The sequence below is a fragment of the Carya illinoinensis genome, chromosome 1 (genome assembly GCF_018687715.1).
Source record: "Carya illinoinensis cultivar Pawnee chromosome 1, C.illinoinensisPawnee_v1, whole genome shotgun sequence".
NCBI lineage: Eukaryota > Viridiplantae > Streptophyta > Magnoliopsida > Fagales > Juglandaceae > Carya > Carya illinoinensis.
The window spans coordinates 40,035,789-40,060,786 of NC_056752.1; the positions used below are offsets into that span (position 1 = coordinate 40,035,789).

Genomic DNA, 24,998 nt, shown 5'->3' on the forward strand with positions numbered 1-24,998 from the left:
TTGAACTGTCCCTCACCCATGACATGAAACATCAGTTTAAAGAGCATAACAAAAATAACGAGTTTAAATTTAAGCTAAAATACTTTCCCCGGCAACGGCGTCAAAAACTTGACTCACTAAAAAATGAGTAGCACTAAAGCTATCCCAAGTGCAGGAGGATGTCATGTAATAATTAGAAATAAATTCTTAAATCGTCTCCTCAGGAAAAGTTACTTAAAAATCAAACTCGTTGAAAATGGTGAAAAACTTCACAAAGAAAAAATAAAATAATGGTATGTGCAATGGATGAAAAAGGGTACTAGTCATGGACTAGATTCATGTTTTTAGATTTTGATTGTCGGATTGGAATGTAAAGAACTAATAGATTAAACTCAGAAATTAATAAAACTAAATTAAGAATTAAACTAAATTAGGAAATAATTGACAAAACATGCATTGAAAATTGAAAAGCCCCAAAATCAATGTTCTAGGGTTCATCATTATATTCAAATCATAAATTCTCAAATTAAACCACCGTAATTGTAATCACTATTAAAATGAAAGTTTAACGAAACGATAAAAATAAATAACATGAATTAAATGAATAACAAATAAATTACTCAAACGTCTAAATCAAAATTCTCCAAAGTAATTTAAAAACTCAAAACTGAAATGAAATAGCAAGTAGAGAATTGAAAAGATCAAGCCAATTGAATGGAGATGAAGATTCGAAGCGGTGGAAGAGGCTGAGCTGCAGTGGCAATTTGACCCCTCAAGGAGTTCTTCAATCTGCTGCAGTGTGAGTGAATGATCCAGTGAAAATTGTGTAGCTGTGTGAATGATCGATTGTATGAATCCTCCTCTCCGAATCTGAACGAAAATCAAAGGAAAAATAAATTCTAAGTGTTTCTCTAATCAAAACAGCGTTTTCCAGGCCAAAAGTCGGCCATAAGATGTAAAAAATCATTTATATACTCCGACGGCGGAATAAATACTAATCTGTAAAATGCGATATTCGCTCGAGCGGAGTGTCGAGCGAATATCGAGCATTCGACTCTGCCTAAATTGGCTCGAGCGGAGGGTCGAGCAAACATCGAGCGTTCCACTCTGCCTGATTTCGCTCGAGCGGCCAAATGCCTTCGCTCGAGCGATTTCCTTTCCCGCACACCCACGCGAGCCCACTATCGAGTGGAAGTCGAGCATTTGAATCTGCCTAAATTCGCTCGCCGCTCGAGCGATATGTACCATAATCCATAGTAATCAACAGTTGATAAAATTAAAGCAGAAATTCATGCTTTTAATCAATTAAAATTATAACTTTGATTTATTCATTTTTTCATATAAAATCAATTATAAAGTAATGAAAGAATTAATATATATTGGTTCCAAAAGCATTAAAAATGCAATAATTCAGCTCAATCAATGAGGTATGCCACTAGCCTTGCTGCTACTGTTGTGTGTGTTGGGTATGTCTTGCCATGGCCTTGGCGTGTTGATGGCCAGGCCATGGGCTGTCACGGGCATGTCATGGCTGGGCCATGGCATGGACATGCCAGCTGGGTGTTGCCGCATGTCAAGGGCATGTCCTGGTTGGGGCCATGCATGCCTGCTGGGCTATCTTGAGGGCCCATGGCACGCTGATGGAAGCTTCACTCTCACTCATTTGTGATTGGCGTGTTGGGTGATTAGATCTAGGATTTTTTGCTTGTTAGTTGGCTAGATCTAGGGTTACTTTAAGGCAACGCAAAGATCTAAATTGGTTGTTGGTAAAAATCAAAACTAACTCGGACTAGCACTTAACTCTAAAAAATATTGAAAATAAAATTCTCATTCATTGAATAAACATAACAATTATTGATTGAATAGCAATGCAAAGCAAAATATATATAGGAAATCCCCCTAAGGTTGGCACCACATGCCTCCAATTTCTTCCCTTAACCTAGATCTAGATCTAGATATCACTCTTAGATTCACTCCTAAATTTTAAGAATCCTAATTTTAAATAAACAACATCTAATACCTAAAATAAAAGAAATTAACTAGGAAAAAAATTAGGAATTAAACTAGGAAATAATATAAACATATTAAAAATAAATAAATCCATAAATAAAAGGATCATGGCAAGCCACCACCATGAATGGCGCCTCCACCCCTATTTTTTAGGAACTTGCCTTCTTGTCATCCAACCTTATCATTTTATCATCCAATCCCTAAAATCAAGGAATCGGTCAACACATGAAACTCTTCTAGTTGCACTTGTCTTAGACGCCCATCGCCTCACCACCCAAGCCATGCATGCAACCTAATGCAACCCTTCTAGTCTCAGCACACCTAGCCCTCCTAGTGGCATTGCGAATGGCTCTTCTCGGATCTCCATCAATCATTCATCCTTCAAGATCGACCTTGTCCTCAAGGTCCAACTCTGAAAATTGACCCTTGAGAATCCGAACACTCTCCCGTGTAGCATTCTCGCTTAGAAACCCCTTCCATTGAACCAAGGTTTCGGTTCTCACTTGACCACCCTTCCTTAGAACCCTATACTCCATGATCTTCTTAGGTTGGATTGTCATAATTCCATCTTCATCCACCACGGACATTTCACTCACCACCTTGGTTGGATCTCTAACCTTCCTCCTTAGCCATGAGATATGAAAAATAGCATGAATGTGAACCCCAACCAGTATATCTAGCCTGTATGCAAGCTGTCTGCACTTCTCCAACACTTGATATGGACCAAAATTCTTAGCCCTCAACTTGCTCAATGTTGCTTTAGATAGTGCCTTGTGCTCTCTTGGTAGGTACTTGAGAAATACCCACTTACCCTGTTCAAATGACTCCATACTCATCCCTTTATCAAAATGCTTCTTTATTTAGTCTTAAGCACGTACCAAATTCTTCTTGATATATTTCAAGACTTTATCCCTCTCTCTAAGTTCCACATCCACTAAATTATTTGGTGAACTCCTCAATTTATAAAATATAAGCACCCCATCATAACCATTTGAGAGTGACAACCTCTCCACAAAATCCATGGTAACATTCTCCCAAATTTGAGTAGGGATTGATAAGGGTTACATCAACCTCTTAGATTTGCTACTCTCACTCTTCACATTTTGGCAAGTGTCACATCTCCTCACATACTCCCTCAAATCAAGAGGCACCTCGGCCGCTAACTCCCTCTCCAAGCCGCCATCCTCCACTTCATGCCCCTTGGTTGGGAGGCCAATGTGATAGCCAAACATTACCCCCTTATCTCAAGATCTTCTCCATCTCACTAGGCCATGTGGTCTTGCATCCTCCTCTTCCTCTCATTCTCATGATCACCCATTTATCCCCTATCATAAACTCTATAGTCATTTTTTTATAATCCGCCACGATCTTCCCCAACTCCTCTGACCATTGCACACCCACACCACATCCAACCCAACAATTGGCAAAAAAAAACAAGACTACCACAATCTCAAGATCTTGTGTTTTCAAACATACATTTTTATAAACTTTTCTACACATCAACTTTTTCCCACTAACTACATTGATCTCAAATGGAATGATAGAAGTCATAGACAACCCCAAGCTCTTGGCCACCTTTGAATTGATGAAGTTCAAAGATGAACCATTATCAAAAAGTACCATTACCTCCATCTTGCCAATATGTGCTTGTGTTCTTATCGTTTTAGGCCCGACAACACCCGCCAAAACATGAATAGAAATTTGAGGGTCTCCCCCCACGGCCTCTTGTTGATTTTACTCCTCTTGCCTTACTTTTCCTCTGCTACATCTTTCTTTTCCTCGGACTCCACCTCCATGAGATTGATTTGCTTAGCTTTGCATTTGTGGCTCATAATGAACCTCTCATTGCAATTGAAGTAAAGCCCATTCTCTCTTCTTCATTGCATCTCTTCCCAAGATAGCCTATTCACCCCGCAGGTAAGGGCTTAGATCCACTTGATGTGGTTCCACTAGGACCTCCCGGTGAGAAGTCCTTGCCAAAAGTCTCGTTTGTACCACTCTTGGAAACCATTGGGGGTGGTTTCCTCACTTCAAACCGGATACTCTTCTTTAAATCTTGAAGTTGATCATCTTTGATTCGTGCAACCTCCAAAGTTTGCATCAAAGTCTTTGGTTTTTTAAACTTTACTTCCGCTGCCAACTTGCTCTTCAAGTCGCCCACAAAGTTTTAAATAAGGGTCTTCTCCAACCACCCATGTGCTCTAGTGGCTAAATACTCAAATTCTTTTTGATAATCTCTTAAAGATTCAGTTTGCTTGATTTTTGAGAGAGTCTCGTGGTAATCCATATATTCGGTTGGCCTAAATCTCCTCAAAAGCTCATTGATGGACCTTTTCTACTTCAACTCCCACTTTTGAGCCCCATATGTCTTCGCCCATCCATTGCCACTATTAATTGGCCTCTCCCACATGAAAGTAAATGGCATTAGCATATGACACTTTTGCATGGCCCTCCATGTGATTGTACTCAAAATATTGTTCGGCTCTACTAACCCACGTACTCGGGTCATCACCATTGAATTTTGGAAAGTCCATCTTTGCTTTGAGAATTTTCTCCCTACGTGCTCCTCTCCTCTCTTCACGATTCCCTTCTTCTCCTTCACTTTCCCTGGTGAATTCCTCATGAGTGATTGAGGAATCTTGAGAAGATGAATCTGAATCATCCACCCTCTCATGGCGTTGGCTTTTTCTAGATCTAACGGAACACTCGGGACTATAAGCTCTTCTTTTATGGCATCTTCTCTCTCCATTCCTCATTTGATCTACTAATTGATAGAGCACCTCCTCAATCCTTCCAAGCCTTTCATTGTGGCGATTTGTTGTGCCTCCAAAGCAGCTTCAATGTTCTCAATACACTCCCTATGAGTTGGTTACCGATTAGCCATGATTTCTTCTTCTTGGGTTGCATCTCTCAATGAAAGTACCAATTGATGGAAACCCCACTCTCACTTACTTGTCTTTGGTGCGTTTGGTGATTAGATCTAAGGTTTTTTACTTGTTGATTGGTTAGATCTAAGGTTACCTAAGGCAACACAAAGATCCAAAATGGTTGTTGGTGAAAATCAAGACTAGCTCAGGATAGCACTTAACTCTTAAAAGTATTGAAGAGAAAATTCACATTCATTGAATAAACATAACAATTATTGATTGAATAACAATGCAAAGCAAAATATATATAGGAAATCCCCCTAGGGTTGGTGCCACATGTCTCCCTCTCTCTTCCCTTAACCTAGATCTAAATCTAGATCTCACTCTTAGATCCACTCCTAAGTTTTAGGAATCTTAAGTTTAAAGAAACAACATCTAATGCTCAAAATAAATGAAATTAACTAGAAAATAAATTAGGAATTAAACTAGGAAATAACATAAACATATTAAAAATAAATAAATTCCTAAATAAAATGATCATGGCCGGCTACTACCATAAATGGCACCTTCAAACCTATTTTTTAGGAATTTGTTATCTTGTCATCCAACCTTGTCATCTTGTCGTCTAATCCCTAAAATTAATGAATTAGCCAACACATAAAACTCTTCTAGTTACATTTGTCTTGGATGCCCATCCCCTTACCACCTGAGCCGTGCATGCAACCCAATGCAACCATTCTACCCTCAACATGCTTAGCCCTCCTATTGGTATTGCAAATGGCTTTTCTTGAATCTTCATCACATGCTTACGGCATGTCTATGGTGCTGACATGGGTATGTTATGGCAAGGGCCATGGCATGACAGCTGGGTTGTCCTGGGCGTGGCCTACGATATGTCTATGCGGTTGAAACATGTCATGGCAAAGGCCATGACATGCTGATGGTGCTGTTAAGTGCGTGTCATGGCGAGGGTCATGACATGCCTACATAGCTGTCGGGGATGTGCCATGGCAACGTGCTAATGGGCTGCTGGGTATGCTGATGGTGCTAGACATTCTGATGGTGCTGGATATGCCGATGGCCGGTGAGGCTGTCAGGGCATGTCAGCGATAGCGTTGTAGGGCTGTTAGGGCATGCCAACAGCAGTATCGTAGGGCTGTCAGAGCTAAGCCATGGTTTAGTTAAATGGAAACATGTGAGTCACGTTTCAATTGACCCATGTCATTCCCGCAATCTTCCTAGGGTATGCATTAGACCCCCAAAAAAGTCTTCCAAAATTAGGCTCAACCCCTTAATTGGTCCGATCTCAGATATCTATATATGTCTAGGATCTTATCTTAAGGCGATTTTTATTGGGATATTGACAATGGTGTTGGAGTAGAAAATCAGTATAAAAGTAAAATTTTATCAAAATGAGAAAAATAAATATTTTGTTATTTTAATGAAAAATTATAAACATAAATTTATATATTATACTTTTTAATTTTGTTAAATATTTGATCTATGTATAATGAGTAAAATAATTTAATTAGATTAAAGTTAATAAATTTTAAAAAAATTATAAAAAATTTAAAAATACAAAAATATGGTGGGACAGATTTATACTGACAAGGTTATTATTTTAATACATTGCTGACGCAAGTAGATACAGTGGACAAGATTGAGGACGGTACATCGACAATCGTGCAACCTTGGAAACATCAACCGCTTGCCATTCTCATCCGATCTGCCAGATAAGATAAATAAACATAATTATTTTTCTTTTCTAGAGGAATACTTATTATAACGTTAGGCAGGCAATCAATCAGAGTAGGCCACGACATTAACGTATTATCCCTACGTGGCTTGCCGTCGGAGAAACACGACCCTCGTGAGGATTTTGAAACTTTCAACGAAAAAAAATACTTTGATCTTTGTTTTTATAAAACAAAAGACTTATCACGTATGAGGAAGCTCCGCTTGCCACCACAATGCGTGAGAAACCTGTAACCCTACCGCTTGTGCTTTAGGTCAATGGGATTTTTACCCCTTTTTGTCTTTAAGAAAACAATAAGACTAGCCATATAGATTATTATTAGGACACAATCTTCGTATTACAAAATGGAGTGTTAAATGCATCATTGTCTGATTCACTAATTAAAAAAATATTTATATTTGAATTAAAATAAAAAAAATAAAGACAGGATTCGACCTTAGAAGTGCAACTCTAATATCATACTAAATTATCAATTATCCTAAATTATAAACAAGAAGGGGTGGTGAAATACTCTAAACTAAAAAACCTTCATTAAAAAATAAAAGAAATGCTCATCATAATATTTGGATTGGAAACAAATTATAACTCAAACACATTTTATTATTATTCATATATAAATATAATATTCTAATTATTCAAACGGTCCTAATAGTTGAGTTAAAATTTTTATTTTGAAATTTAAAAATAGTATTGTTTTTAAAATTTAAAAAAATTATAATAATTAAATAATGAGTAGATAAAAACATATAATTAAAAATTATTTTATATTTGAATGATATTTAAAATATATATATATATATATTTAAAAATATTTGAGAATAGTTATATTGTCAAACATACTCTTAAAATGAAAAAAATTAAAAATTTGGATCTCAAAACTAAATATATCCAAGCTAAATGGATATTTGACTTATTTCCCTGATCTTGAATTAACCTCTTAGTCTTGATAATAATTTTTTTTAATACACCCAAAACATTGCAACGGGCGATGTGAAATTGCTTAACATCAATTACCATAAGATTAATAAAAATTTTATATGTAATTCTTTTTTATATATTTTATTAATATAATTAATTATATATTAAAAAAATTAATATAATTAATCATTTTAATAAAATATACAGAAAGTATGCAATGTGTATAATTGTACTTGGCGTGCCGCGACTCTCGAGCTAATCGAGAGCTAATGCCTAATGGGCAGGAGCCAATGGAGCGTGCCGCGACTGTCGAGGAGCAGGATTGGGATTAACGAACCTCCTCATCCATAGAGACGTATATACGCCACGGGGTTCGCCGGTTCGATTTTTTTTGTTCCAAGATTAGCCCTTCCTTATTACGAACTCATCCAAAACGTCACTATCTACGGTAATTCGCACACGCCAACTTCCTCTATCGATAATTAAAAGTCCCAACAAACCCATCAGAGAACTAAAAGCTCGAATAGGACTAGCTTCAAATTTCAATTATTTGTGCGGAGTGCCAGATAGAGAGAGACAGAGACGGAGATAGAGAGAAGCATACCAGATACACGTAATGGGTAGCGGCTCAAAGGGAAGAACGGTCATGGAGGTGGGAGCCGATGGAGTGGCTCTCATAACCCTAATCAATCCTCCTGTTAATTCCCTCTCCCTTGATGGTATACTTTTTCCTTGATCCAAACTCTTATCATGGTTGCCCTTTTCCCTCGTACCCATTGAAAATTAGAACTGTGTTTTTCCTCTTTATGTTTATTCAGGGAGAATTAAACTTGCATGCGTTATTAGTTTTCATTTCTTGCCGAGTTCTCAAATTCGGGTGAACTTTGGTTGATTTTGCCAATTCTATTTGGGGTGGATTTTTGGAAACTTTTTTTGTGGGTAGAGGATGGAAATTAATAATATGATAGCAATCAGCGGGATCAAAACTTATTTGTTTATTTTACAGATAAATTGTTTGTTGTTTGTGTTATTTGCAGTTGTAATACCACATTAGACGTTATGAGTAGTCGAAAGGGCTGTGAAATTAAAACTAAGATCAGTTGTTTAGATCTTAGGCCCCATTATTTGGTGAATTATGTGTCTTTTTCTTGTTAGATGTGTCTCATGCATACTTTATGTGCACATGGAAAAAACCTCTTTTGGTCATTAATAAAGCCTTAACTTGGTGAAGGATTAAATATTTCTGGTCCTAAAAGCTTGATTCACTTTGGGCTTTTTTCAATGATAAATAAAAATTCATATTTGGATCAATAGAATCCGACTCCATTTTCCCTATTTCCTGGCACTTTCTCCAAAGTTTGAGTCGGTGCAGGGCGAGAACATTAGTCTTGTCTTCAAAACATTGGAATTTTAATTAGAATAATGCTACTTTGCCCCTCCATTTTGTCCCTTCATTTTGACCACTAATATATTTATTTTTTTTAATTTTTTTCAAGAAGTGACTATTAGTGTATTGGTATTTTTTTCCTATTTTTAAAAATATTTAAACATGTTAAAAAAACATGAATAAGAAAAATGAAAAAAATTAGAAAGGGAATTTGGCCTAGGGGGCACGCCCAGCGGTCAGTACTGGGCAGCACTCTAGCAGCACTCTTTTAATTAATCTGATCTCTCTCTCTCTCTCTCTCTCTCTCTCTCTCTCTCTCTCTCTCTCTCTCTCTCAGTGTTGTTCAGCTTAAAGGATTGTTATGAGGAGGCCTTAAGAAGAGATGATGTGAAGGCCATCGTTGTTACCGGTGAGTCTGAAGATTTGTTAATATGTCTTGTCCAGCATTGGTGTTGATTGTGATATGAAGCTAGCATCTTATGTGAGCAGGCGCAAAGGGCAAGTTTTCTGGTGGCTTTGATATTACAGCTTTTGAAGGAGTTCGAAATGGATCGAGTACGTTAGCTGTTTTTCCATGTTTCATATTCTGCTAACTGCTAATTCTCTCTCGGTTCCTGAAATGATGATTTGTTTTGTGTTTATAGTGGCGAGTGAAACAAAACCTGGCTATGTATCTATAGAGATTATTTCCGACACGGTAGAAGGTACATATTTGGATTTTATTCGAGTTCTTGTTGTTTAAGAATTGCTCTCCAAGGAAATTGCTTGATAACTGTTCACAAATTGATCATCTGCTTTTGTTTTTCAGCTGCAAGGAAGCCTTCGGTTGCTGCCATCGATGGCCTTGCTTTAGGTGGAGGATTAGAGGTTGCAATGGTATGTATTTCCATCTCTCTTGGACTGGAAGGGTATCTTTGAACTTTGTTGTTTCATTATTCTCAGTTTTCTGTATCAGGCATGCCATGCTAGAGTATCAACTCCCACTGCTCAATTAGGGTTGCCTGAACTTCAGCTTGGATTAATTCCTGGATTTGGAGGTAAGTCTGCTTTGTCCTTTTTATTTTTAATATATACTACTGATGGAATCATTATGTTTTATCTGTTTCCTATGTTTGAATCAGAACTTTGAAGTTATTATTTTGCAGTTTCTATTTTTTGATAAGTAACAGCAACACTGTAACATAGAAATTGCAGTTTCTATTTGTTGGGGGGTGTCCACAATACCGCTCATGCAACTGTTCTAAAAACAGGCCAGCAGGGTGTGATGTTGAATGCCATAAAAGACTTGAGTGTGTCTTCCCTAACACTAATTGGTTTTATGTAGATTGGCAGTTCACGATCTGACACCATTCATATGCAAAGTGGGTATCTTCAAAATGAAGATCCTAGATGCATATTTTCAATCAAAATCTAGATAATCGATTTCATTATTTTGCATTGATCTTCCAATGTTGAAGAAATTTTGAATGGTGCTACCTTTGAACTGCACTTGTTTAGCCTTGTTGAGTTGGCACTTAGGCAGGCTTTTAAAGGACAGCAGCATGAGATGGCTCCTCCACAGAAGTGGGCAGAATTATGGCTATAAATTGGGAAGATGGAAGTAGCCCATATACAATCAAGCTAGCAAATGAGACTATTAAACTTGTGTAGTGCAAGAGATCAGCATTTGTGAGACATTATGATACAGCATTTTTGGAAGAAAATGGAGGGAGTTGGTTAAGATTTTTTTTGTCCTGTGGTTGAACAGAGGCACAATAAGGACGAGGGAAGGATAAAAGAGAAATACTAGTGGGGGCTGTACATTGTGAGAACTATATTATGGACCTATGTTAAGATGATTAGATTTTAATTATCAAAAGAGTAATTCAGTTGGCTGACCACAAAACTGGTGAGAGCATGCTTTTTACTCAAGAGTAGAGATGGTATATCTTTTGGCTTTTGTTTATGGTCTTGTTTTGAGGATGGCTTATCAATTGAGCAATATTTTATTAGACAAGCAGAATGGCTTAGCCAATCACATCGTGCTTTTTTTTTTTTGGGGGGGGGGGTTAAATTACAGTATATGTCGTTCATTACTGACTTATGTAATGTTCATAAAGACATACAGATTTAACTGCACAAAAACATGTATATTTTTATTAACTATAATTGGATTCCCTTGAACATGGTCATGCTATTTTAAACAAGAAGCATAATTTTATCCTCTGGTTTCTTCTTTCAAAGACTTTGCCCATTTACATTAGTGCGAAGGGCCTTCTTTTAAAGCATTGGCTACAATAATCAACTAGAGGGGCCCCCTCGAGAGCAGCTTCTATATGGGATACAATGATTGAGAAAGTAGAGCGTTGATTAGCAGGATGGAAGATAATGTACCTGTCAAAAGGTGGTAGGATTACCCTGATAAAGAGTACATTATCTAATCTACCGATCTCTTTTTTGTCCCTATTTCCTATTCCAGCAAGTGTGGCGCTTCGTATCGAGAAATTACAAAGGGATTTCTTTTGGAGTGGAATTGGCGAAAAGTTCAAATTTCACCTAGTAAGGTGGGAGAAGGTTTGTAGGCTATTTCGAATGGTGGTTTGGGCATTAGAAATTTGAGAATCTTTAATCGGGCGCTACTTGGTAAGTGGTTGTGGCGATATCATAAAGAACCAAAAGCTTTTTGGAAGATGGTGATTGAGAGTAAGTATGGAGGATTATGGGGTGGATGGTGTTCTAACGAAGTAAGAGGGGTGTATGGAGTGGGGTTGTGGAAAAATATCAGACGAGGATGGGAGGTCTTTTCTCGCTATACCAGAATCAAATTTTGGTATGACACTTGGTGTGCTAGTGGTGCACTTAAGGATCTATTTCTGGCCCTTTTCAGGGTTGCAAGTGCCAAAGATGCTTCAGTGGTGAAAGTCATGGTGATGGTAGGGGAACAAATCCAGTGGAACATCAATTTTAGCGGGGCGGCCTAAGATTGTGAAATGGACAGTTTTGAAACCTTTTTTAGCCTTTTGTACTCAACCAAACCAAGTAACCAGCATGTTGATTTATTGTGGTGGATACCTACAGGTAAAGGCATGTTTTCGGTTAGCTCGTTTTATAAGTCTCTAACACATGAGCCTTCTATTCCGTTTCCATGGAAAAGGCTTTGGAAACACAAGGCCCCTCTCAAAGCAGCATTTTTTGTGTGGTTGCCTCATTGGGTAAGATCCTTACAACAGATAATTTGATCAAACAAAGGGTGATCATTGTAGATTCGTGTTGCATGTGTAAGAAGGGGGGGCGAAGCTATCGATTATCTCCAACTACATTGTGAGGTAGCTCGAGGGTTATGGAATGAGGTTTTTCGTAGACTAGACTTGGATTCGGTTATGCCTGAGATAGTAGTGACAGTCCTAGCTAGCTGGACAGATTTAAGAGGCGACAACCAGATCAAGGCTATATGAAAGATGATTCCTATTTGCATCATGTGGTGTGTGTGGCAGGAGCGCAACGAACGGACGTTCAAGGACAGATAGATCGATGGAGGAGCTGAAAGCTTTCTTTTTTAGAACCCTTTGTACTTGGGCCATTGCCGTTAATTTTAATGGCCACGATTTTCATTATAATCTTGCTTCTATTGCTCCTACATAGCTAGGGCATTCTTTGTACTGAACATGGCTTTTGCCTATTCTTTTATTAATATACTTTCTTACTTATCAAAAACATAATCAACTAGATCTTGTCAAGCAACATATGAAAAATAGATTTGACCAATGTTGTTGCCAGTCTATTATTTAGAGTCAATTCCATAGACGTTTTTTTGCCATTCTTTAATTACTTAGGCTTTGAGAGGTCAATGCAAAAAGGAAAGAGAGAGAATAATACATGTATAAAGAAGCTTGTTATGAAAATCTTCTAGAATCATTACTTATGTTGGCATACTCCATATCCAGGAACACAACGGCTTCCACGTCTTGTTGGTCTCGCAAAAGCACTTGAAATGATGCTGGTATGTTTTGATTTGCCTTTTCTCTTGCTTGGCTCTATTGATTTTGAGTGCTAGCAACATAAATTTCAATCATCTTTCTCTAACACCTCTGGGTGGGTGCTTGAATAGATGTCAAAGCCCGTCAAAGGAGAGGAGGCTCATACTTTGGGCCTTGTGGATGCAATTGTTTCACGGGATGAGTTGGTAAATATTGCACGTCAGTGGGCTTTGGATATCTTTCACCGTAGAAGACCATGGGTTGCTAGTCTTTACAAGACCGACAAGATAGAGCCCCTTGGAGAAGCAAGGGAAATTTTGAAGTTTGCAAGAGCTCAGGCCCGGAAGCAGGCTCCCAATCTCAAACACCCACTGGTTTGCATTGATGCCATTGAAGAGGGTATAGTTTCTGGTCCTCGGGCTGGACTCTGGAAGGTTCTTATCTGTCTCTACTTGTCCATTTTTTTCCCCTTCAAAAAGCAGTGGCACGCCACAGCTTGATGGTCTGTATGATATTGGCAGGAGGCTGAAGCTTTTCAAGCACTTCCACATTCTGACACTTCCAAGAGTTTGGTGCATATCTTCTTTGCTCAACGTGGAACGTCAAAGGTTCGAGAATGAAAATTTTATTTTTCTTGAGCATTGTTGATTACTCTTCTAATTGTATGGAGAAGAACCCTTCAAATAGGGTTTTTTTTTTTTTGGTGGGAGGTTTGGGGGGTGTGGACTGCTGATCTACTAACAGTACATACTAATCAAGACTTCAATTCTTCTCCTGTTGAAACCTGTTTGTGGACGATGACTAAATTTAGGGAATCTTTTCAGACAGATATGTAGTCTTATTATTATGGAAGATTTGATTTTGAATAAAGCTTTGGCTACTCAAGTAGTGGAATTGAGTTAATAGACGAATAAGAAAGTTTGGAGCCATATTGGGTAGTATGATGTTGAATATGTTTTTATTTTATTTTATCGGTAAACAAGATTTTATTGATCATGTTGGAATATGTTGGCATTAACTTGTTTATGAGAATGCTTATCCTAATTTCGAAGTGCTCTGTTTCAGGTGTTCTTATGTATACTTCCTGTGTACACGGGCTATGCCTATTTCTGTCAAATCAATAACATTTATCACTTACTTATAAAAAAAATAAAAATAAAAAATTTTTGAAGTGCTCCATCATTCATGATGCTACTCATGTGTAGTTTAGCTGGCATTTAAGTGGACCACACCATCCTGGGTGGTTAGAATGCTTTTAATCATATTGGTGTTTCCTTAAAAACTTGGCCCTTGAATCAGGAATTTCTGGTTCAGCTTCAGGTTTCAGAGATTGGTAGTTCTGTTCCTTGTAACTCATAACTTAAGTCAGGAGCATGGATAGATCTATACAACTGTTAATCTAATTGTCTTGGTCAATCATGAATTTTTGTTTTTTATTCCTTTCTGTAAATGATCTTATGAATTCAGTCCTATGTTCTAGAATAAGGGTAGTCCAGGTTACTCCTTGCAAACTTGTTTACAAACATATCTTCTACTTTTTAAGGTTCCTAGATTTTCCTTATTGGAAAAAATAAGACAAATTCTGATCTTCTCTTTTCTCATATTCCTAAACAGGTACCGGGGATTACTAATATTGGTTTAGTGCCAAGACGAGTTAATAAGGTCGCTATTCTTGGTGGAGGACTAATGGGCTCTGGAATAGCAACAGCATTGATTCTGAGTAATTATCCAGTCATCCTTAAAGAAGTAAACGACAAGTTCTTGCAGGCTGGGATTGGTAGAGTGAGAGGTGAGGCTAGCATTCCCATCTTCAGATTATGGTTCTAATTAGTTTCTCTGAGAATTTCAGCGTGGCTTTTGTTTCTAAATGTTGTAACATACTGCTTCATAGACTTGTAAAAAAAAAAATCCTCTATAGTTCCTAAGGCCTCATTTGGTTACACAAATGAGATGAGATAAGAAATTTGTGAATAGTAGTGAGATGATATGTGAATAATAGTGAAATAGTTTGAGCTAAGATGTATTATGAGATTTTGGGTAAAGGAGAGAGAGTTGAATAAAAATATTATAAACTTAAAATATTGTCAAAATATAATCTTTTTAATATAATTTTTGTTTTGGGGTTTGAAAAAGTTGAATTGTTTTTTGTGTTATGTTTGGAAGTTTGGAAAAGTTCGAATGATTTGGTAATAATTAAATGAAAAAGTTGAAAATTTCAAATTGAAAAGTTTTTGTGTTTGAATGGTGTTTTATGTTTGGATGTTGAGATGAGATGGATTGAGACCATTTGTGAAACCAAATGGGGCCAGATTCTTTTATTTTTTTATATATAGAATTAATTAGAGATTTTATTACCAAGAACAAGCACAACCCAAGTATATAGAAAGTATACAAAGGAAATACCTACTACACTCTAGAAGCAGGAAAAAGACCAAAACTGATTCACTATAATATCATCATCCCTTACAAAAATCCTAGCCCACAAACACAAAGTAGAAAAGAAAAAATTCCAAAGTTCTCCGAGAGAACGCTCTGTCTTCAAAACATCTCTCATTACTTTCCAGCCAAATACACTACATTAAACACAAAGGAATCATATTCCATCTGGCAGCTACACATTTCCTTCCCTCAAAACCTCTCCAACATGCAAGAAGATCTATAACTTCCTTTGGCATCACCCAATAATAAACCTGTCCGACTCAAAACCTCATACCATAAAGACTTTGCCACTTCACAATGAAGAAAGAGATGATTTACAGATTAACCGTCCTTCTTGCACGACACACCAATCAGCAATGTGTGTACCACGTTTTCTAAGGTTATCCATGGGTCAAAACTTTCCCTACGGCAAACACCCAACTGAAAAACGCCTCCTTAGTAGGAACCTTCAATCTCCAAATGGTTTTCCAAGGGAAAGCACAACCAGAATGACAAGTTAGCACCTTATAAAAAGAACTAACAGAAAACTTGGGACTTTCCAGCATGGTCCCACGGTAAACTGTCCTCCTCTCTTCCCTGCATCACTTTTGAATTATAAATTGTTCCCAACAAATCAGAAACATCATTCACTTCCCGGTCATTTACCTCTCTGATAAAATCAACATTCCACAGAATATTGTTATCCCGCCACAGCAGCATTTTGATCCCTTGCAATCCTAAAGAGAGAGGGAAAATCAGATTTGAGAGCTGATTCCCCACACCAAATATCATGCCAAAAAAGAATCTTCTTCCCTTCCCCCACCTTAAATGTAATGTTTCAAAAACTCCCCCAACCTTTCATAATGAACTTCCATAAACTCACCCCATACGCTCCTCAACAACATTCTTCCATAAAGCATCTCTCTAAATGATATGTCTAAAGCCATTTCCCAAGAAGTGCTTTGTTAAACATCCTCAAATTTCTCACCCCCAATCCTCCACAAGAAAATTGGTTGACAAACCTTGTTCCAACTAACCAAATGTAACTTTTTCTCTCTCCTATACCTCCCCATAAGAAATTGCGATAATTTTTCTCAATTCTTTTAGTAAACCCTTGCTGGCAAAGGGAAAAGTGAAAGAAAATACGTGGGAAGATTAGACAGCGTACTCTTTATCAAAGTAGTTCATCCCCCTTTAGACAAGTATAGCTTTTTCCATCCATCCAACCTTCTCTCGATCTTCTCGATCACCCCTTCCCATAAGGAAACAGATTTGTGAGAGGCACCCAACGGAAGACTAAGATACTTCAGCGGCAACGAAGAATTCTCACACTCCAAAATATTAGCCAAATCTGAAATATTGGCCACTGCACCCACTGGAACAATTTCAGACTTGTTAAGATTAATACTTAGACCCGAGACAGCTTCAAAACATAACAACAATGCTCTCAAAAATAAAAAAAAATGTTCTTGATTAGGTTCATAGAAAATTAAAGTGTCATCGGCAAAGAGAAGCTGAGATAATTTAATGCTATTCCGATCCTCATTTCCCACCTCAAAACCTGACAAGAACCTTCCTTTTACCGTCACTTCAATCATTCTACTCAATGCATCCAAATAGATTCTGCTCTGGTAAACATAAATTTTCAGTTAGTGTTTGTTTTTAAAATGTTAATTTCTTCTTTTACAATATTCCTTTTCATCCAGCCAATTTGCAAAGCCAAGTGAAGAAAGGGAAAATGTCTCAAGAGAAGTTTGAGAAAACCATCTCTCTTCTCAAAGGTGTCCTTGACTACGAAAGCTTTAAAGATGTGGACATGGTGATTGAGGTGGTTACAATGCATTGGTTTACATTTGTTATTGTTGTTTATTCAGAAATGGGAAAATATTAACTATTTGTTGCTGATGCTTGGAACAGGCTGTAATTGAGAATGTTTCTTTAAAGCAACAAATTTTTGCTGATCTTGAGAAGTATTGCCCACCACATTGCATACTTGCCAGTAACACCTCCACAATTGACTTGAACCTGATTGGAGAAAAGACAAGATCCCAAGATCGGATTGTGGGAGCTCATTTCTTTAGGTAGTACCAGATTTACAGTTATATTTCTGTCTGCAATTTTGTTTTGCTCAAACATTTAGTTATGCTTCTCATGCAGTCCGGCTCATGTCATGCCACTTCTAGAAATTGTTCGTACTAAGCAGACATCTCCCCAAGTAATTGTTGACTTGCTAGATGTTGGTAAAAAAATTAAGAAGACTCCAGTGGTGGTTGGAAACTGCACAGGCTTTGCTGTCAACAGGATGTTCTTCCCTTATTCACAAGCTGCTATTTTGCTTGTTGAGCGTGGTACAGATCCCTATCAGATCGATAGGGCAATTACCAAGTTTGGAATGCCAATGGGACCTTTCAGGTTTAACATCTTTTTCCTTTTGTTGCTTCTTAAAATGGTCTAATTTGTTGCTAACTGGCCCTGACATTTATTCTCTTCATGCAGATTAGTTGACCTGGTTGGATTTGGTGTTGCAATTGCAACTGGCATGCAATATGTCGAGCATTTTCCTGAGAGAACTTATAAATCAATGCTTATACCACTTATGCAGGAGGATAAGAGAGCAGGTACAAGTTTTTTGGTTAAGAGTGAAGGGTCAGGTGGTTAAATTATTGATTAAAGTTACTCATATTCAGTATGCAGCTTTTAAGTATTTCTTGGTTTACCATACACTCTTCCCCAGGTCAGTCTACTCGCAAAGGGTTCTATATATATGATGAGAAACGCAAAGCTAGCCCAGATCCTGAATTATATAAATATATTGAGAAGTCAAGGAGCATTTCTGGCGTAACCATTGACCCTAAGGTCTCTCCCTCCCTCTCTCTCTCCCACACATGCGCTACACACACCCACCCCTAAAGACACGGTATATTGTCACGTAATCATATTTTGGCGTCTGGTCTGTTTTACTATGCTGGGGAATTTAAGGAGATCTACTACTGCAATGGTAAACGGCAAAATGGTGATGGCTTGAAACGTATGTGTGCACGTGTGAAACATATTATGTACATATATATATATATATATAAGATAATATTAATGGTTTAATATGGAAGTGTCCTATCTCCTCATTTTTAATATATTGAACTTGAACAGCTGGTGAAGTTACCAGCAAAGGACATTGTGGAGATGATATTCTTACCAGTGGTAAATGAGGCCTGCCGAGTCCTTGCCGAGGGTATTGCAGTCAAAGCAGCGGATCTTGACATCGCTGCTGTCATGGGCATGGGTTTCCCACCTTACAGGTTTGTAATTTTCATTGGTTTTGAAAGAGGTCTCAACACTATAAATCGTGCTAACCCTGTGGGTTACGTTTGATCAGGGGGGGTATTATGTTCTGGGCTGATTCTCTTGGATCCAAATACATCTATTCAAGATTGGAGGAATGGTCAAAGATGTATGGAGAATTCTTCAAGCCTTGTGCCTATTTGGCTGAAAGAGCTGCCAAGGGGGCTCCTCTGGTGAGAAATCGCAAATCATATTTTGCCTAATCTCTAAAAATTGAAATGAAGCTCTGTACGTACTTTGGGACTAGGGATTGCCTCCAATTTTGAACTGAATTAAATCCTTTGGGAGTTGGGATTACCTATTATTTTTAGTTGATTTAGGCTGTAAATTCCACTCTTGGAAACTCCTCTGATTTGTACTTATTTATTTTCTAGGAATCACATATTAGTTCACTTCCATACTACAATATACATAATCTATAATGGGTCAAGATTAATATGGCCACGTTCAGTACACAAATTTTAGAAATATCGATCTGGTTTGAAGAGTTAAATTATTTGAGTTATAAACACTGTAAATTCGTTCCCCCTGCTCACTGTTATTTTTCTCTCTAATGGTTCTTGCACTGTTGCCTTGCAGAGTGCTCCGGCGGAGCAAGCAAAATCTCGGCTGTAGGATCTTCTGCTCGTTTCTTTGCCGGCCGAGAATTTCCTTTTATGTTCTTCTTATGCAATAATTTTTATTTTCCTATAATCCTTTTTCCCTTCACCACCAATAGATAGATGGCTCTGGAGGAGCTAAATAATGTGTATGAGATGTTGGAGACTAAGCATTTCAAGTTTATATGGGCATTCATAATAAAAGGCTCAAGTGTTACGGTTAAACTACCTTTCATCATCTATTATTGCAATTATTAATAGGCTTTTATCTTTGTTGATAATATAAAGGAGAGCTCATAAACTGTTCAAACGACACTTTAATCAACCACATTTTACGTTTATTTGAGTATAGAATATGTTCAACCTCGCATGCCTTTTTTCACCTTCAGAAAGTATTGTCCCTGTAATTGCAAATAATCATACCTCTTCCTATTTGTTTATTAATAATTTTAATTAAAAAAATCCTTTGATAAGACAAAAGAACAAGCTCAATCAGACATAAAACCCCGATGAGAAATTGCTTTGCCTTAATGGAATATCTTCGAGCCCTTTGTGTCGTCATTAACGATGGAACATTTAGGGACGTGTAATTAGATATATGCTTTAGTCATAAATACATCTCATGTAAGAAATTTATGATTAGATATGATGTATTTATAAGATTAATTTTATTATAAAATAGATCATCGTATTATATGAATGCTAGATTATTCTATATTTTGAATTTCCAACTCTGATTGCGAAAACTTCCATTGCGGTGGCCAATTAGACATGCAAGAAAGTTCTACATAGTCCCAATACCATATATATGATTTTCATCGACGTTCCTATGTGTATTGTACGTGGAGCAATTTGCGTGTAAGGGACAAAATTCAGAAATCTGATGGTCTAAATTTAGGGTCTGGACTCTGGTCTCCACCTACTTTTCAATAACACTAAATAATAATCTCTAAATCTATCATTATTTCATGTAGATATATATTTATAATTTTTATTTATTTTAATTTTAATGGTAATTGAAATATTTAGTTCCTTATGAAAAGAAGCACTTATTAAATTTTTAAGGTTTATATTATTCAAACGGATATAGTATTATTATAGCAATCTTATTTTTTTAATGGTCATATTTTCTCCACGGTTATATTTGTTTTAACGGTCTTATTCTTTCAACAGATATATATACTTTTCCAATTGTTATATTCTTTTACTATAAAACAGAACTTTTTATCAATAATTTTATTCACTTCAACTTGAATTTCTTTGTAAAATCATTTTTTTCATTTTCTCTCGTTAGACCGTTCGTTTTTTCTAAAAATACACTTCTCCATTTAGATTTTGGTTGATTTGGGCTTCTCATTGATATATCTGGGCTTCTATAATTTTTTTTTTTTTTTAATGTTAACTTGAATAATTAGATTTTGCATAAAAATGTGTATACTGATCAACTCCACAACGTGTAGCTCACAAATTATAATGCTAGATTAGCTCACAAAAAAGCAAAATGAAAAGAAAAAATGTATGGCAAGACATTTTGACTGGTTACATTTGGTCATTCAAAAATCCTAAAATAAAATTTACTGTAGATTTAGAGAGTTAATTGTGAGTATATTTTGAGCTGGCTAGTCAAATTTGAAAAAAATCTAATTGTAAGTATAATTATACATTAATATGTACACTAATTTATTCTGATTGATCAAAAAGTAGATTTTATTAAAAACAGTACTAATTTAAATTTTAAGTATGAAAAAATCAGTATTAGTATGTAAATTAATACACGACTTTACTTGTATATAGTAAAACTCGTCAAACTTTAAGTTCAGCAAGTCAATGCATTTAACCTGATTTAGGTGCTCTAAGTTTCCCACTGTATTAATTAAAAAATACTGCTACATCTACAAAATAATTACATAATATCAATCTTATAAATTGACTTAGTTTCATCTAATTCGCTATATCTATTTTATAATAAAAGTAATTTTACAATCTGATAAATCATATCAAACTATATCAATTTGTGAGATTACTTTTATGTAAATCTTTAACGGGATTCCACTAGTTTTAGCAGCCAAAATACGTCTCATATCTCAAGCGCATGCCTAACAAACAAAGGATGGAAAAAAGAAAACAGAAAACAAAGCGACTTAAGAAGTTCAACTGTTTATTTAAACAAAGCCTTACAACCAAATCATGTGCGTTGAGAGTGCAAATTAATTAAGAAGTTTAACTATTTATTTAATTAAATTAATCAAATTAAGTTAGACATGAGTGCTGGTAATTAATTGAGAGAGGACACGTCATGGTCCCCTCACTTTTTGAATCCCTTAATTTTTTTTTTTTGGCGAATCCCTTAATTAATATATATAGATAATGACAAAGACCCTCCTTGACTTTTGGTAATTCTTTTTATCTATCTATAAAATATGCTTGATTAAAAATAAATAAATAAATAATCTAACCCTTTTTTTCTGCGGCAATCTCTGGTGAAAGCAACATAAAAATCTTTCTTCTATCTCCAGTTATCACAAAAGCTGTCAATTATGATATTATCGTATCTTTTTGTATTTAATTTCTATCTTTTTTCCCTTCCAAGATTAATCATTAAACAGCTTGCATGCATGCATGCTTGGGATCGAGCTGTTTGTGCGTCTCATCACCCAATTCAATCACTCGAGCTTACTTTCTGCAGCACATCGATCTGGACATTATTATTTTCTTCTGGTAGCTTCTTCTTCAATCGTAGTCTCATCAGCCAGATTCTTCTTCTTCTTCTTCTTCTTCATTTATACAGAGCCTCGATTCAAATCAATCGTAGTCTCATCAGCCAGATTATATATTTTTGACGGAGAGTATAAATTATGTATATCATGATGCGAGGTTGGCTGCCCACTGTGGGCGCCATTGATTTGAATTTCCATTAAATTCCAAAGAGTCATATTCGGGACACAGTGGAAAAATTAATAAATGAAATATTTTGTTTTTCTTGTACGTTTTCTCCAGAATTTTGTGACACCATATATAATTTGAAATATCCTCCTAAACCTTGCAAGAAAATAGAAATTTAAACTTATATTTTGTGCAACCGAATGACAGAACTGATTTTTCTGGTATAGGTACCAAATGGATCTGGGTTTGTACTTGGAATATCGCAGCTTGTGCTATATACGATATACAGAAAGCCCATCTCCCCCAAAACTGTTTCAGATGGAGTGGAAGAAGGATGGCAACATGAGCCCCTCGTATCCTAGCTAAGCTCCTCGAATCAAGCACACGAAATCATGTGACACATTGAATATCTATATATGCCGTCTAGTTAGATTCATTGGCTGGCATTTGGTCTCTTGTGCGTGCATGTGTTCGTTTTTACACCCAGATCAAGAAAGTTTTGCAGTGCATTTTTTTCAGCTTTACAAGTAAACTAATTGACGGCATAGGTCCCCATATATCACAATACACCAAATCAAAAGAGGCAATACATTTATGATTACCAATTGGAAAGGATAAGCATTTTTGTTTAGCAATTGGACGTATAGTACAACTGTACAAGAATCAAACTTGGAATTCAAAATATGAATGTGTTCATCTAAGAGTTGTAATCTAGAAAAAGATGGATACCCTAATCTAAAGTGTGCCATAATGCTACATCAGATTGAACAAAAGAGCAAGTAGAGAAAGATGAATTCTTGCGAATAGCAGATGAGCTGGGAACAGTCAACTTATAGAGAGCATCTTGCAATTCATCCATCCCAATCATCTTCGAAGTTGCTAGGTCCAACAAGAAACATTTATCAACTTGAAGAAGGAAGCAACAGTTGACTGTTTGGGTTAATTTTCTGACTAAGAGAAGGTTGAAAGAAAAAATAGGAACACACAAAACATTGGTTAGTGTGAGGGAATGGCTTAAGATGATATCACCAAGGTGTGAAACCTCAGCATAGGTACCATTAGGCAGCTTGACTAAAGTAGAAACTACAGTAGGTATGTTGGTATAAAAACTAGGAGAAAAAACCATGTGATCTAAAACTCCACTATCAATGATCCAAAAATAGCAATTAAGTGAACTGGCAGTAGCACAAGTGTTGTTACCTGAAAAGTTTGGAACCAGTGCCATGTTAACTGAAGGAATGACATTGTTGACTAAACTGGCAGGAGAAGAAACTGGTTTCAGTAAGGCCAGCAGTTGTTTGGCATTGTTCCACAATTAGGGGCATAGTAGATGAACTCTCAGTGGTCTAGACTGTATTAAAATAGGCAGGTCCACCTTTTGCCTTGTCTCGAAACTTATAGTTAGGAGAATACCGTGTAGTTTATAACATTTGTCAAGTGTGTGTCCAAGAATACTACAGTGACTACAGGTGACTTTGCTACATGCATTTGCCTTAAAATTCTTAAAAGAATTGTCTGGTTATAGACTCAACAGGGGCGGAATAAGTATATCTTTGGCTAACAAGCATTTGACGCTTGTACAACAAGAGAGAAAGCTTTGTTAATAGATGGAATGGGATCTATCATCAATATCTGACACCTCAAAGAATCAAAAGCATCAGTAAACCCCATGAGAAATGTCATCACATAATGTTGATTATGATAAGCAGCAAAATTTTTTGAAGAATCACATGTGCAACCTCTACAATGACAAACAGGCAAGGGTTGATATTAACAGAATCATATCCCACCAAATTAGCCATTCCATGATCTTAGCATTCTATTATAATTGTAAATTATTTCCTTCCTTTTATAATTGTTACCATAGAAAGACAAGGCATGTACTATATATTTTATACGATCCTACACTGTAAACACACTTTAGAAATATATTCAATTCAATTCTTGACATGGTATCAGCCAAACAACGTTCCTAAACCTTCAAACCCAACATCTATCATGGCCGAACCCTCCAACCCCCCTCCTTCTTCTCCTTCTCCCTATCTCCTTCATCCCTCTGATTCTCCTAGCCTTATTCTCGTCTCTGGCCAACTTACTGGAGATAATTACCCCAAATGGCAAAAAGCCATGACTCGTGCTCTCAACGCCAAAAACAAACTCAGTTTTGTTGATGGTTCCCTTCTTCCACCAGACACCGACTCACCCAACTATTCTCAATGGAATCAAACCAAGGACATGGTTCTTACCTGGCTTCTTAACTCCATCAGCCCCTCCCTAGCCAACTCTCTTGAATTCCATACCGATCCGCGTGAAGTGTGGCTTGATCTTCAATCTCGTTTCTGTCATGGAAACAACGCACGGGTCTACCATCTCAAACGAGAATTAGCTTCCCTGCATCAAAACACCACTTCCATTCATGACTACTACAACCAGATTAAACAAATCTGGGATGAACTTACTCATCTCCAAAAATGCAGTGATCTCAAAGAATTTCAACAACAAGCAGAGGATGAAAGAGTTTACCAGTTTCTTCTTGGCCTCAATGATTCCTTCTCTCAACTGAGAACCCAGATTCTAACCATGGAACCCCTTCCCCCCATCACCAAAATTTTCTCTATTTTATTTCAGGAGGAACAGCAGCGGCTCCTTCACCTTCGGCCCACCTCCACCGAAATCACCAGTTTTGCTGCCCACTCCAGTGGCTCCTCGAAACCACCCCTCCGATGCTCCGAATGTGGCCGGAACGGCCACACCCGTGACCGGTGCTGGCGCATCATTGGCTACCCTCCAGGCCGAGCACCTCGCCCAAAGACCCAGCCTTCCCTTCTCGGTAAACCACCGTCGGGCCCCTCACCGATGGCTCATCAGGCCTCCTCGTCCACCACA

At 37.0% G+C, this 24,998-nt stretch overlaps 1 protein-coding gene and 1 long non-coding RNA gene across 2 annotated transcripts; one reads left to right on the forward strand and one right to left on the reverse strand.

The window, feature by feature from the left end:
* Positions 1-7,940: 7,940 nt before the first annotated feature.
* Positions 7,941-19,454, forward strand: LOC122318683 (glyoxysomal fatty acid beta-oxidation multifunctional protein MFP-a-like). The gene is made up of 18 exons (XM_043136251.1): positions 7,941-8,249; positions 9,255-9,326; positions 9,407-9,472; positions 9,562-9,621; positions 9,726-9,793; positions 9,873-9,954; positions 12,841-12,896; positions 13,005-13,307; positions 13,395-13,481; positions 14,488-14,662; positions 16,998-17,119; positions 17,209-17,372; positions 17,449-17,703; positions 17,788-17,909; positions 18,026-18,147; positions 18,439-18,587; positions 18,665-18,803; positions 19,210-19,454. The coding sequence occupies exons 1-18, from the start codon at positions 8,147-8,149 to the stop codon at positions 19,243-19,245; spliced, it is 2,181 nt and encodes a 726-aa protein (XP_042992185.1). The 5' UTR covers positions 7,941-8,146; the 3' UTR covers positions 19,246-19,454.
* Positions 19,455-22,677: 3,223 nt separating this feature from the next.
* LOC122318691 lies at positions 22,678-23,880 on the reverse strand. The gene is made up of 2 exons (XR_006244898.1): positions 23,313-23,880; positions 22,678-23,063 (listed from the first exon to the last, which is right to left on the reverse strand). It is a non-coding gene; the product is annotated as an uncharacterized LOC122318691 (long non-coding RNA).
* Between the last annotated feature and the right edge of the window lie 1,118 nt (positions 23,881-24,998).